The 15,644-nt window shown below is 41.0% G+C and overlaps 1 protein-coding gene and 1 long non-coding RNA gene across 4 annotated transcripts in view; one reads left to right on the forward strand and one right to left on the reverse strand.

Moving 5' to 3' along the window:
• The window catches only part of nrg2a (neuregulin 2a), a 106,954-nt gene extending 104,202 nt beyond the window's left edge, over nt 1–2,752 (forward strand). For all 3 annotated transcript variants that reach the window (XM_080434626.1, XM_080434628.1, XM_080434627.1), the window contains one exon: nt 297–2,752. In XM_080434626.1, the coding sequence (XP_080290752.1) occupies nt 297–1,020 (724 nt within the window). In that variant the 3' untranslated portion in view covers nt 1,021–2,752. The remainder of the gene's footprint in view (nt 1–296) is intronic.
• Nucleotides 1–15,644, reverse strand: part of LOC308089742 — a 376,982-nt gene that overhangs the window by 258,046 nt on the left and 103,292 nt on the right. The window lies entirely within an intron of this gene.

Raw genomic sequence — 15,644 nt, forward strand, 5'->3', positions numbered from 1 at the left:
AGCTCACAACGCGTCGCATCGCGACGCGTTGTGAGCTTGTAGATCGGCTATTTTCAAATATTTAGTACTTTTACTTTTGGTACTTTAAGTACATTTTGATGCCAATACTTTTGTACTTTTACTCAAGTACATTTTTAATTCTGGACTTTTACTTGTAACAGAGTATTTTTATATTGCAGTATTGGTACTTTTACTTAAGTAAAGAATTTCAGTACTTTTTCCACCACTGCCCCCCCCCTCCTCTCTCTGCTCTTCCTCTCCTCTCATCTACTCTCTCTCGTCTTTTCCACTGACAGGTACGTGTCGGCCCTGACGACCCCGGCCCGTCTCTCGCCGGTGGAGTTCCATTACTCACTGCCCCCCCAGGTGCCCACCTTTCAGATCACGTCCCCCAACGCCGGCCACGCCATGTCCCTCCCCCCGGCGGCGGTCCGCACCACCCCTTACCCGCTGGCGGACGACCAGCCGATGCTGCGACGCTACCAGGTCCCGCTGCACGACGCCCAGTGCGCCCAGGAGCCGTACCGGCAGCAGCACCGCCGCACCTACCTGAACGACGACAGCCGGGGCAGCCTGCCGTCCAGCCCCTACCGGCTGGCCGAGGACGAGGACTACGAGACCACGCAGGAGTACCTCTCCTCCCGGGAGCAACCAAAGAGGGGGGGGTCCGGGGGCGGGGGCCGGCGCTGGCGGAGGTCCAGGCTGAACGGCCACGTGGCGCCGCGCGGATACGAGGCGCCGCGGGACTACGGCTCTCGGAGTTGCCTGCCGACGGACAGCGAGACGGAAGAGGAGGGGGGCGAGAGCACGCCCTTCCTCAGTATGCAGAACATGAGCGCCACCGAGCCCTCCACCGTCTACAGGCCGGCGGACAGTCGGACTTCTCACGCGTCGGGGAGGCAGCACGGCGCGCACGGCGCGCACGGGAGCGCGCACGGGAGCGCGCACGCGAGCGCACACGCGAGCGCACACACAAGACTCACGCACTCGCGCTCCAAACCGGACAATGCACCCCACTAAGAAGGAAGAGCGGAGAAAATGAACCACCGACTTAAAAAAAAAAGTTAAAAAACAAAAAAAATCTATATACTATAGACCTGCATCTATAAGAAATATTTTTATTTTATATAACTGACAGATATTCTAAACAAATGAAATATTTATTTTCATTTTAGCAAAAGTTGTCTACTAGTTAACAGCAAAGACTTTTTATAGGGAAAACTCTATTTATATGTACATTTTGATTTACAGCATAAAGAGATGTGCCAGTTTTTTCACGACGTTAAAAAATAGAGTAATATTGTGGTGCCTTTTGCTGTATGCCGACGCCAGAGGGCCAGTGGAGGTTTTTGTAGCCTTTCTTATATGGACGCCTCATTTTTTATACACGTTTATTCCTTTTTCCTGTTATTTTTTTTTTCTTTCTTTCCAAATTCTTTTAGGAATCTAGCCCCACTGGAACATTAGCCCCTCCCTTCTACTACATCACGCAATATAAATCACTTCGACATAAGGTGTATGTTAACATTATTATGATTTGCCTGTAGAGTTTATGATTTGGAAGCTATCCAATAGGACGCCTGATAAATGCAATGCAGATCCTTTTTGCCCTCTGACTAATCTATGCGTATGCGTGGTTGCGTGCGTGTGCGTGCGTGTGCGTGCGTGTGTGTGTGTGTGTGTGTGTGTGTGTGTGTGTGTGCGCGCGCGCGCGCGCGCGCACGTGTATTGCAAGTTGCTTGCATGTACGTACGTACGTACGTACATACATGCAGCATGTGTGATTGCTAGATCAATTTCATCAGTTGTTGTGATAACATCAACATGTTGGTTTGGGCACCAAAGCAAGGTGACTCGGTAGAGTCTGAGCTCCAGAGGGTCCACTTTAGAGCTTTTCCAGAGCAGTGATTCCCCAGTGCAGGTGGATTATAGATTGTTAGGCTGGACAAGAACTACAGCCGAAAGTGTCTAACTGGATGTACCGTACTGGAAGTTCCAGTTGAACAATGTGTACATGTAGTCCTGGACTTGTACTTCAGGTCAGCAGTGGTTCTTTTCCAGACTTTATGTCCTCGTGAGATGGCGGTTAAAAATGGGAACGAGGTTAGATAGGTTGAGCTGCTGTGAACATCACGTGGGTTCATCGCTTTATGTTGTTTACAGCTACTCGATCCCCTTACAACACTTAACCTGCCCCAGTCCCATCGCTTTCTTTCTCATCAGCATAGGCCGGGTTTATATCTATAGAACACTTCCTGGCCCGTCTGTGACACTTGCATTTGAGGCCATTAACTGATAAAGCACTCGGTATATCTGGGCTGTCCATTATGTCATTGATAACAGTGACTTGCGATGACACAAAGACAAGAACAGGGGGGAGAAAAAAAGGATGCCATCTGTTTCTCTCAAAGTCAACCCTCGCCTAAAATCCCATCCCTCATTCTCCTCATGTGTCCATTCTGTTTTTGTGGCCTGGGGTTAAGGGTCACACAGTGTCTCAGGATTTCCACATGCCTCCGCTTTATGACCTCCCCCCCCCCCCCCCCCTGTTCCTTTCTCAAATTAAGGTCTACCCAAGGCTAAGGTTCTCAACTATAGGCTCTATGCACAGCAGCCATATTGGAAAATATTTGGGCCCCTTCCTTACTTACTTCACAGGTGTTACCTACTGAACTGAATGGTACTAATGAAGGCTCCGTTCCATTTAGTGTAGCACAGTGGTTCTCAAAACTTAATTTCAAGGACCTCCATAACTCTGAGAGTGTACAGAGAGTGTACAGAGAGTGTACAAATGGAACCAAATGGACCCTTACGGGTCCATTTGGTTCCATTTATACACTCTCAGAGTTACACACCCGTAAGGGGCCATTTGGAAGCCCCTCAAGGAACCATGCGAGTGTTTCCAGTGAGCCAACATGCACAATATCAGCACCCTGACTCTGTTTGACCAGAATGGAACAGAGCCTTCATTAGTATCATTGGTAACCCCTGTGAAGGAAGTAAGGAAGAGGCCCAATTTCTTTTCCAGTATGGCTGCTGTGCAAATAGCCTATTGAGGACTTAGGTAAAAAACATATTAATGCCTAATTCATACTCCATAATATGACAGTGTCGCTTGCCCGCATCATCTGTTCTTGGCGAGCGGCACCGTCGCGCGATGGAGTGTGAATGAAGCTGAACAGTTTCCCTGCACACGCCCACACAGCACGAGAAGGAAAAAGGCGAGTGGAAACAGCTCAGTGGAGGACAGCGCAGAACACAGAGAAGGCAGAAAGTAAAAAAAAATAAGGAAAATAGCTGTGAAACTTTGGAGGATCACAAATGCAAAAATATGCAAACTTTCTATTTTGCTGTTTGATTACATCATTTTCTAAGAGGTGACTATAGTGTGTTGTGTGTGTGTGTGTGCGGGGGGGAAACTATGTAATGCCTATAGTGTAGAACATGAAATAACATGATATCAATGCATATTTACGTGTTGTTGTTTTAAAGCAGTTAAGTCAGTCTTTGCTAAAACTTGTCAGCATTCCTTGTTCACATATTCATGTCCATTGGATTGTGTCATTATCTTTTGTTGTCACTCTTGTCATGCACTTCTCTTGTAACATCAACTAACAGTGTCTACTCTAAAACAGTGAGGCACTGCTTTTGGAGAAATTTGTTTTAAAAATCTAGCCACTCAGTGATTATCTTCTTCTTTTTTTTATATAAGTGAAAACTAAATAAAATAATTTGATCCCAGTTCTCCACCAAAGGAGCAATGACTGTTTAAAACATTACTCTAGAAAGGTCACATCCATGGAATCAACACATATTGATATTCAGGTGACGGAGGACAGTCGATAATGTTTCATTAATGTGGGTATGTTTCCACTCTTCATATGGAAAACAGAATGCTGAATTATCAAATGAAGTATAAATCCGGCTTTAGAAAGAATGGTCTTTGGTCTCACATTTATCACAGACGTTTCATTTGGTTTCCCATCCCCTGGGTCTAATTTTGTGTGTGTCTGAAGATTTGCGAAAAGACGACAGTGCTCCTCTAGTTAGTTTGAATGTGATATGCCCTTCTCTTTGCCACGCCTCCCACCCAAAAATCAAGATGCTACCGGATGTACCCCTGCCACTCTCCTCTGTTTTATTTGATATCCCACAAACCCCACCCCAACCCCAACCCCAACCCAGCCCCCGGTCCTCCACAGAACCCCACCCTCGCTTGAAATGTTTGAACACCTCTCCTCTGCATGTCCTTGTGGTCAAGGTTAGATGGGTGCATGGTAAAAAAAAAAAAAGCAAAAAAAAAAAGCAAAAAAAAAAGCAGCAGACAATTCTTTTTCCAGTCAGTGAAAGTGTATTTCATTTAACATTCAGCAATAAAAAAAAAAACCTTCCCCCATGTCATTCCTGAAATATGCTAGGAAAAAAAAAAAGCGGAAAAAAATTGCGAGATTGTCATAGATTGTAAAATAAAATGAAAAATGAATCCACCTGTTCATATGAGAAAATAAATCTTTATTCATATCATTTTATGATGTGGTCATTTCTCTAGAAACCTTTATCATGCAGTTTTCTTTTCTTCTTTCATTTAAATCTGTTCAGTGTTATGTCAGTCAATAGTGGTTTCATGGGAGAAAAACCTGATGCTGTGAAACATGCTTCATGAGGCTACAGCAATAGCCTGCGTGCACACGCACCCACGCAGCAACGCGCGCGCACACACACACACACACACACACACACACACACACACACACACACACACACACACACACACACACACACACACACACACACACACACACACACACACACACACTGGAGTAATTGGAATGCTGTTATATTAAATGGCCCATTATTTTGGAAGAAATCTGATCTCTCTAAACCTAAAAAGAGAATTGTTATAATAACGTCTTCAACAATCTCCATGCTGCAATTACAGATCACCATTTTGTATTTTAGGTTTCCACATAGGCCTAATACTGTATAAGATTCCATTTCAATGCAAACCATTCTGAATTATTATAGACAGTGATAATTAAATCTTGCACTAGCGTTGCTACACCGGTAGATGGTGCTGGTGCAACAGCAGCAAGATTGAGAGGGCCCAGTATTTCCATACTTTCAAGTGTCAAGAAATGTGTAATAATGATTCAATCATGATTCAATTCCTCTGAACATGGTTAACATGGAGTTTGAAGTTCAATGTGCAACAAGGGCACACGCACCCACACACAGACACACAGACACACACACACACACACACACACACACACACACACACACACACACACACACACACACACACACACACACACACACACACACGTGTTGTGTGATATGGTGTCAGGAATGTCAGGCTCATATGCAGGTCTGGACTCGCCAGTGCAACAGTAGGCTGCCTATACTGCAGAGAAAACAATAATAGCTCGCAGGTTCACTAATAATTTGTAGGCAATACATTCTGGCATAATTCATGCACTTGAACTACAGCATAATATGTCCATGTTTTGGTGCTATAGCAGCCTTGGATCAAGAACTGTCACCTGTAAATAATACAGTGCAAACATCATCATAAACGTACAGCAGGCTTTCATTTCATACATACATGATACACCACCTATTTACAGTAATGCCACTTTTTTTTCATTTACTTAAGTACTGTCTGTACTTAAGTACAATTTTGAGGTGTTTGTACTTGAGTATTTCCAATTTCAAATACCTTTACTTCCACTACATCAGGCAAATATTTTACTTTTACTCCACTACAATTAATTGAAAACTTTAGTTACTAGTTACATTGCAGATATAATGATTACATTATAAAACATACATTAACCACTTGAGCCCTATTTCATACCAAGGCTATTTGAAATAGCAGAGATCTACAAGCTCACAACGCGTTGCATCGCGACGCATTGTGAGCTTGTAGATCTGCTATTTTCAAACATTTAAGTACTTTTACTTTGGTACTTTAAGTACATTTTGATACCAATACTTTTGCACTTTTACTCAAGTAAATTTTTTATTCCAGACTTTTACTTGTAACAGAATACTTCTACATTGCAGTATTGATACTTTTACTTAAGTAAAACATTTGAGTACTTTTAAATAGAAAATTCCATATGAGAACTCAATAAATAGCTAGATTCATCAATCAATCAATTTAAAATATATATTATATATATATATATATATATATATATATATAGAGAGAGAGAGAGAGAGAGAGAGAGAGAGAGAGAGAGAGAGAGAGAGAGAGAGAGAGAGAGAGAGAGAGATTTAATTAATCAATAGTTCAATCATTATAAAATCTTCACTTCCTGGCTAGGGCCAACCAGAGCCGTATAAGAGCTGTTGTGACACTAGCTTTGACTCCCATCGTAAGAATGGAATGCGGAAGAAGTACTCTGTTCCTCTCAATAAGATAGTTCCAATGTTTGGAACTATAGACCATAGATCTCAGCGCTTTGCGGCGAGATCAGAGCGTGACGTTACTCTCTCCTCTACACTCTGATCGAGGATACCATGGCGTCCCGCACCATGTGATTTGTTTGTTTACCTTTTTAATGTAGGCTAGTCTGCTGTATGCATCCACTCTACAACATGTCAGCATCACTGCACTGCTGCAAAACACACCACAATGGTAACCTGGAGCCCGGCGAGTGTGTCGATCTCTCATGGAGGTATTTGCAACAAAAATACCGAGGACTATTATGCAGACTGCAGTGGTGGAAAAAGTACTCATATTTTTTACTTAAGTAAAAGTATCAATTCTGCAGTGTAGAAGTAGCCTACTCTGTCCGGTAATTTACTTGAGTAAAAGTACAGAAGTATCATGGCATCAAAATATACTTAAAGTACCAAAAGTAAAAGTACTCATTATGCAGAATGTCCTGTTTCACAAGTTATCATTATGTCTAAATTTATAAAAATATGTTTTAAATAGCAGATAAGCTCCCAACGCATAGCATGATTAATGCCTATTTTCAAATAGCCATAGGGCTGAGGTGGTTAATAATGTATGTTTTGTAATAATCATCAAAATCTACAAAGTAACTAGTAACTAAAGTTTTACAATTATTGTGGGGGAGTAAAAGTATAATATTTGCCTCTGAGATGTAGTGGAGTAAGTAAAAGTAAGTACTTCAAAATTGTACTCAAGTACAGTACTTGAGTACAACACCACTGCTATTCATTTATGATCAATTTAACAGAGTCTCACAAAGTTTTGGGGCAACATGTTTTGCAAGGTAAGGTTTGAGTGAGACTGGCAGGTGGTTTTGGTCATAATTAACTAGTTTTATTGAATCAACTCACATCAGTGTTAACAAGCTTAGGTAGAGAGAGACTTGTTGTCCAAGTAAGATATTTTGTGATTTACCACCTTTCCAGGATCTGACATTTTTGGACCGAGCAGCACACCGACATGGACGAGGATGATGATGATGATGATGATGAATCTATGGTTGGTGAGTAGTACCATAGTAAATTAAATAAAACTAGTAAAAGGTCAGGTTATTATGGGCCAGCAATGTTTGAAATTCACCAATCAGGATGGAATATGATTGATTCGTCTTGATAACAGGACTATAGAGATAATGTGTACCAATGTGCGTGATGTTTAGACAAAATGTGTAAGAGTAATAAAAAAAACATGGTTTAGAAAAAATCAACCTAGTGGCGCAATAACAGGACAATGTGAAAAGGGTGGCATGTCTTCCTCGGCCCAGTGGGAATGTGCGTGCAAAGTGTCACGGCAATCGGAATGATTGTTTTTGACAGTTTCACGCTGATTGGTCCAGTTATAGGTACAAATGCGAATCGATTTGAAAAAGGTAGGGTGGCCTTTCTTCCTTGGCCTAGCGGCAATGTGCGTGCAAAGTTTCAAGGCAATCGCACACTGCGTTCATGATTTGAGGCATTTTGTTCAAAACGGACCACTCCTGCAAAGTTTGGAAGCCAGTCTTAGCCAGTCAGGATGGAATATAAAAAATTGGAAACCAAAGAGATACTGTGTAGTGTGTACCGATTTGCATGATGTTTGGACAAAATCTGTAGGAGTAATATAAAAAAAAAGTTTTGCAAAAATCGGCCTCCTGGTGGCGCTATAACAGGCCGATCTGGGGCAGAGGTTCTGCTCTGGCATCCAGGGAGTGTGTGTGCACAGCTTCGCTGCCATTGGGCCAACGGTGCCGGAGATTAGACCAAAGTTCACTCGCCCGATATACCGTACGATTCTGTTTGGAACAGATTTCTAACTTTTCGAACTACTTCCTAACTTAATATTAGGGTCTGTAGTCTATTCTGAACAAGCAGGCCGAGTGGTCTGCCTCGCTGGCGACGAGCGGTCTGCGAAAGAAATGGGGGCGACTCGCGAGTGTGTTTTGGGGGCGAGCGTTCCGGTTACCGGCCACACCAGGGGCCACCGAGGGCAAATGTTACATGCTGTACAATACATTGAATAAAATAAAACAAAAATAAAATCATCACAGTAAAATAGAGTAACAATAAATGGAAGTTAAAAACTAAAACAGTTAAAAACAAAAGGTAAGGTAAAACAAGTGGCTTATAGCAGCTTTTTAAAGGCATCAACTGACTCGGTAGGCCATTCCTTTAGTTTTCAGCCTTGTTTTTGGGACAATAAGAAGGCCTTTTTTCTGAAGATGTAATCTCACATTGTCCTTGGGGCACATTAGTTCGTAGACCAGACTGTGAAGTGCTTCACAGGTTAAATCAATTCTACAGTCAATTGGTAAGCAATGAAGCAAGCATAGTTGTGATATGTGATCTCCTAAGAGTATTGGTTAAAAGTCTAGCAGCCACATTGTGTACCAGCACCAGGGAGTCTGTGATGCAGGCTGTAACTATCCGGTTGAGAGCTTTTATATACAAGTAGGCTCTGGAAGACACGGGGAGCAAGGAGGAGTCTAGCAGAAGAGTTCTGAATAAGCTGTAACCTTTCAATGGACTTTTTTAGGATGAACATCCATCCGACTTGAGATAAAATCATGAATAGGTTTTTCAGCTTCTAGCTCAGTAGCAATGGTCATACTTTGGCAATACTTCTGAGATGAAAAAGAATGTTGTTTTGGACGTCAAAGTTAAATCAATAACACCTAGGCTTGTTATTTCTGATCAAGGGGTTGCCAAGTCTTTTAAAAAGCTCATCGCTTTTTGTTTTGTGGCAAATTCATATGTTTTCTGTCTTATTCTAATTAAATCTTTGAAAGTAATTATTCATCCATTTATTGATTGCATACAGACAGGCGGTCAGCGAGCTTAAGACACTTAAAGGTAGGGTAAGTGATTTTCTTTGGTTAAAATAAGTGTTAAATAGCTCTATATTCTGATAGTACTCATTGCTATAGAGTGTTTGTTCAGTAAAAGGAGTCTCCTTGTCTCTCCAGCTCTTTATAAAACAGAAAATGCAGTTTCAGTTTCATTTCCAATTTTATCCAATCAGGATAGAGAACTCAATCAGGATATAGATTAAACAGGTGAAATTGGAAGTGATGACACTAAGCAATGAGCAGGCAAAATTGGAACTGGAACACTATAAAAATGAAGCTTAAAAATGGGTACTTTCTCCTGATTAGCTGAGATTTTGACACCTACCGGAAAATGTATTTTCTGTTTATTAAAGAGCTGGAGAGACGGGGAGACTCCTGTTACTGAACAAACACTTTATAGCAATGATTACTATCAGAATATAGTGCTTTAACCTTTTAACTAAATACTTTTTGTTTTAACCCAAAAATATCACTTATTCTACCTTTTAAATCAACAAGAACCATAACAAATACCTCACTACCATCAGGACTAAGTCTCAGATCTACTGTATATTTTCTTCATCAGGACTCCTCCTACAAGATGTTCTTAATTAGTATAGAAGTAACAGGGTCAAGAATCTGGCAAGTGGAAGATTTACTCATAGCTACAATTCTGCAGAGTTCTGAGTTTGAGATGCTAGTGATCCAATATTATTATTGTCTGCGTTTCACAAGATTGCCGCCAGAGGTCACCATCAGTTGTACAATTTCAGCTCTGTGTGGTTGTGATTTTGTTTGATAAAATTCGAGGAATTCCAAGAAATACATAAAAAAAAAGAAATGATTGTAGAAAAAATAAGCGTATATCCAGTCCAGCTGCTGTACAAGTCATCTTCAGCTCATGGATACAACTGTCTATCCAATGTTTTTTAACATTACTTCTTCTTTTCTTTTCACCTTAGTGGTACCACCTTATTTATGCTTTTTTTTTGGGTTTAGGGCGGCAAACCTTTACGTCTAGACTCTATAGAGAACAGCTCACACTACGTGGATCAAAAGAACAAGCTCAGCGAACTCGCTTTCAGCTGCAGCATGTAAGAACCGCTTGAGGACCATGCACTCTTTTGTGTTTGTAGCTACAGACAGTTACTATAAAAAAAAAACCACACATTGATAATCTGAGACAAAGACACTGAAACGGCAACGGGTTAACCCTTTTGGATACTATCAGATATTGCCACGCTGATGAGTTGCTCCAGTTATGCCCTAGAAACAGCCCTGTTGTTAATGTGAATGTTGAAAACTCCATTTATCCCATCAAAACCGGGAAAGCATCTGTGTCATTTTAGACTTTTGCGTTGGCTATTCAAAAAATAGCAGATGTACAAGCTCACAGCGTGCCACGCTGTGAGCTTGTACATCTGTTATTTTTTTTAAACATTTTTTTTAAATCTTGAAAGTGTGATAACTACTGATTTAGGGCGCGCTCCCACCAAGAGTTGGCTGGCCGCTGTTTGCAGAATCTGCCAATGCATTGTCAATGCAAATGCGTTGATTCACGCAAGAGCAGATTTTTCCGCTAGTCGCGCAGACCTTGCGTTTATCTGCTCTCCGCGACTAAGCATAAAACTGCTGGAGGCAGGAGCTGATTTTCTCCCTCTGTCCAATCGGGTGAGTCGAAGGCGGACCGTCTCAAGACTCAGGAAGCAACATGGTGCTCAAGGCAGCAGGCACAGGCGGTGTGGCTACGGGGAGGCTCCTGAAAGTGAGTGACAGGCGCGACACTCCCGTTTTTTAGAATCCGCTGGCTGCAAAAAACTGTGGCCGCGCACAACCTGCGTTTAACAGCGGCCAGCCAACTCTTGGTGGGAGCGCGCCCTTAGAAGGTATTTGTAGAATCAGCCTCGATCTTAATGGGTTAGAATGAGATACTGAGACAAGTCTGGGATAAATAGTGATATGTGCCTCGGAAGGCCTGTAATAATACGTACAGCTGCTTCAGCTTGAAACACCAGGGAAAGAACTTACCCAGGTTGACCTTTTGTAAAGCTACTGTAAGCTTTTCTGAGTGGATATTGGCAATTCCACCCCCTCTTTTTTTTTACCTTTCTCAGACTGAATCCGTATTCTGTCCGACATACCTCCATAAGTATCACAATGCTGTTCATGTCTAACCAGGTTTGAGTTAAGTGCATAAAATGAAGCTCTCGATGAACTTTAAGATAATCATTCTTTTAAAAAAATAGTTTATTTGCTTGCTAGATCTAACATTAACAACGCAGTGGACGACCTGTTAGATTGAAACGCGTCCGTTGCTCTGTCCGTCACGTGGAGAGGTAAATAAAAAAAAATGTGAAAAGGACATTTATTGTGTGCTGGCTGTTCCCTCATTTTCATTTTTATTGAGCCGTGCACCTTGAGAATTGTATTTAATCTGGAGTGTTGCAGGCATTCTGCTTTGCAGTGCTTTCTCTTAGAGATCCAACATTGAAAGGTTTATAGTACTAGCCGGGTCTAAAACAGATGGTTGCAATACTAATTGACTTGTACCCATTATGTTTGCATTTAAGAAAAATGCACAATTTATTTCACACGTGATGTTTTGTAGATGCTTTTGAAAGTACTTATCTCTCTGCTGAAGCACCAAAACAGCATCTGTCACAACAGCCCAGCCAGCAAGGCGTGGTACAAGCCGTGGTGACGGCTGCTTCCTATTGTCCAGGGAAGAGTGGCAAGGCCCACAGTTTACCCACTCATTTATACCATCCCCCTTCATAAGGAGTGCCCTCCAGAGCTGCAAATGGGACTTCATGCAGAGTGGCACTTGGGGAGAGATCCATTGGGGAAAGAGCCTAAGTGCTACTGTACCTATTCTTAAGCACACTTCATCTTCATGACTGTAGGTGGCAGAACAAGACTAAATGTTGAACAAAATGCAGAGCAAATGGCAGAGGCATTGGTCATTATCTTCAAATTACATTTCCTATACATTATACTTTCTTCGCTATTCAATAAAGTGAATCTTTTTTTATTGTATTTCTTTTTGTTTTTTTAATGACCTTCTAATATTAATAATAAACTTTGTTTATATAGCACCTTTCATGACATGAATGCAGCTCAAAGTGCTTTACAGAGCTAAAAATAATAATAAAATAATACTAATAATAACTGCAGCCATGGTATTAAGCCGTATTAAGCCTTATTTATACTTTACGTACTAGTTGTACGTATGTTGCTTGTAGATTGGGTATTTTCGGTGTGTGACACCATTGTACAACTGAGTATAAATTAGCTACTCACCAGCAAAGCAAACACTTTTGATTACCAAGCCGAGCGAATGCCTGCTTGGAGTCACATCAACCCTTTGAGTTAATGAATTCTCAATTCAACATTTGCCAGCTCAAAATAACAGTTGCTCTAAAGCAGTAGTTCTTCGCAATGCCAGCCTCCCTGGGGAAACTTAATTAGAGGAACAATACCTAGTTTGTATATTCACCTGGTTTCCTGCAAAAGAAAATTGGTCCTGACTTAAGGCTAATTATACTTACTCACACGATGGCATGATGAAAATCACCCAGAGCTGATTATGAGTATAGCCCTTAATCACTGCTGCAGTCTCAAAGGGCTTTACAGGTCCACATTTTAACCCATACAAACCGGGAACGCATCTGTGTAACCACTTTATCCATATTTTATACTTAGGCTATTCAAAAATAGCAGATCTACAAGCTCATAGCGCGGCACCGAGTGCCGCGCTATGAGCTTGTAGATCTGCTATCTTTGAAAAATCGTTAACATTTGTGCAAATCTTTCAATATATACATTTTTAAAGCGAACATTTGTAACTCAAATTTTTGATTCTGGGGGTCCCTGGAACAACATATTTTGAGATGGGGGTCCGCGGCCAAATACATATCATTTTGGGTGGTCCTTGACATGAAAAAGTTTGAGCACTATAAGTATAGCAACATACGTTTTTCAGAAAACTGTTAGGATTTAGAAGACATTTGTAGAATCCCCAGAAGCAGAATATTTGAGTTACAAATGATCGCTTTAAAAAAAAAATATATATATATTCAAAGATTTGCACATACTTTTCACGATTTTTCTAAAATAGCAGATATACAAGCTCATAGCGCGGCACTCTGTGCTGTGCTATGAGCTTGTATATCTGCTATTTTTGAATAGCCAAAGAAATCTAAAAATGACAGATTCTTTCTCGGTCTAAATGGGTTAACAAAGGAACTGATTTCCAAATGAAAAATGTGTGGCAGGGTGCCCGGTGGCACGCTGACCACACAGTGTTCGTCAGTGTGTGGAGTTGTGAGTCATGAGGACCCTCAGACTCCCGCCGTGTCTCGCATGTCTTTTCCTTTCTCCCTACGCCAGCGGTGGGTAACTTTGATGGCCATTCTATGTCACACACAAATAGCAGATCTATAAGCTCCAAACGCGTCGCAGCACGACACGTTTTGAGCTTGTAGATCTGCTATTTTAGCTATTTTTGAATTGGAATTCAGATTTCTTTTGTTGCTATGTTTGAATTGGAATCCTGAAAAGTAAAATTGTTATTTCATTTCAAATGCATTTAGTTATGCTTTATGAACTTAAATACAAATACATTGGGCATAAAAAAGACTTAACATTTTAATACTAGTCATTAACTCTTTCACTGCTAAGAGTATTTTCATAAAGTACTCCCCCAGTGCCAGCAATGTGTAGTTTTTTAATTTTGTAATTTATCATTCAAATAAATTGTCTTATTGTGGTTTTAAACACAATACGTGTGAAAAAACGTGACTTTCCCTATTCTGGCCGAAAATGACCGCGGGAAAAAAATGAGAACCGGAAACGGAATCTGCGTCATGAAACCGGAACCCAATGAGTCTGAAGGAATCAGAAAGTGAAAGTGATCATGAAAAATAAACAGAATAGCGCGACCACAGTAAAAAGTAAAAACTCGGGATTTCTCGTTCTGGCAGGGAGGGTATTCAGAGAAAACTCGGGATAACTCTGGGCTTGGCACTGAGAGAGTTAAGCTACTAATATAGACAGAACTAATTAAAGTGGGTCATGCTTGCAATTGTAACAGCTGAAATCAATAATATATCAGTATTCCGATATGAACCTGCAGGACGCATTAAGTGAAGGTGGGGGCCGCCAGTTGCCCATGTATGCCCTACGCCACATTCCTCTCTCATGACACTGTCCTGGAATGTGTTGGAATTCCGGGCGCCATGGCAAAAGAAATCACTCTGAATATTTAATCATATTGTTTGTACAACTGGATGTCTTGATCATCCCTTTGGGTGGCTGTGACTCAGGAGGGTAGAGCCATAGATATATATAAAGGCTAGATGGCTCAAGGGGGCGTTGCAAGCGTAGCTCAACCGCGGCCATCTTGCAACAGTCATTCATAACATTATGTCTATGGTGCATGTACTTTGAAATAACCATAGCGTGCTCAATTTTCATCCGATTTTCAAACGGTTTGGTGTTTTGTGAACACCAAAGATGTAGTTATGATACTGCATACTTATAATTATAATCATGTTTAAAAAAAAAAAAACATTAAGTATGCAGTGTCATAAATACATCTTTGGTGTTCACAACACACCAAACCGTTTGAAAATCGGATGAAAATTGAGCACGCTATGGTTATTTCAAAGTATATGCACCATAGACATAATGTTATGAATGACCGTCCCAAGATGGCCGCCATGTGGCAACGTCGTACTCCATTGGCCAGCAGCGCGGGTGAGTCATCTAGCCTTTATATATATCTATGGGTAGAGTGGCTGCTTGGGTTTTGATCCCCGGTGTCGGAAGTGTCCTTCAGCAAGAGTAGTGGGGGAAAAAGTACTCAAATGTTTTAGTTAAGTAAAAGTATCAATTCTGCAATGTAGAAGTACTCTGTTACAAGTAAAAGTCCGGAATTAAAAATGTACTTGAGTAAAAGTACAAAAGTATCGGTATCAAAATGTACTTAAAGTACCAAAAGTAAGAGTACTAAAATGTTTGAAAATAGCAGATCTACAAGCTCAGAACGCGCCGCGATGCGACGCGTTGTGAGCTTGTAGATCGGCTATTTTCAAATAGCCTAGGTATAAAATAGGGCTAAAGTGGTTAATGTATGTTGTTAATGTATGTTTTATAAACTTACAACATGTAACATGTTGTAAGTTTTCAAATAATTGTAGTGGAGTAAAAGTACAATATTTGCATCTGAGATGTAGTGGAGTAGAAGCAAAAGTTTTGGAAATTGGAAATACTCAAGTAAAGTACAAATACCTCAACATTGTACTTAAGTACAGTTCTTAAGTAAATGTACTTAAGTTACTTTACACCACTGCGCCACGTTCCTCTCTCATGACA

Source organism: Gymnoscopelus braueri, assembly GCF_963280865.1.
Source record: "Gymnoscopelus braueri genome assembly, chromosome: 8".
NCBI lineage: Eukaryota > Metazoa > Chordata > Actinopteri > Myctophiformes > Myctophidae > Gymnoscopelus > Gymnoscopelus braueri.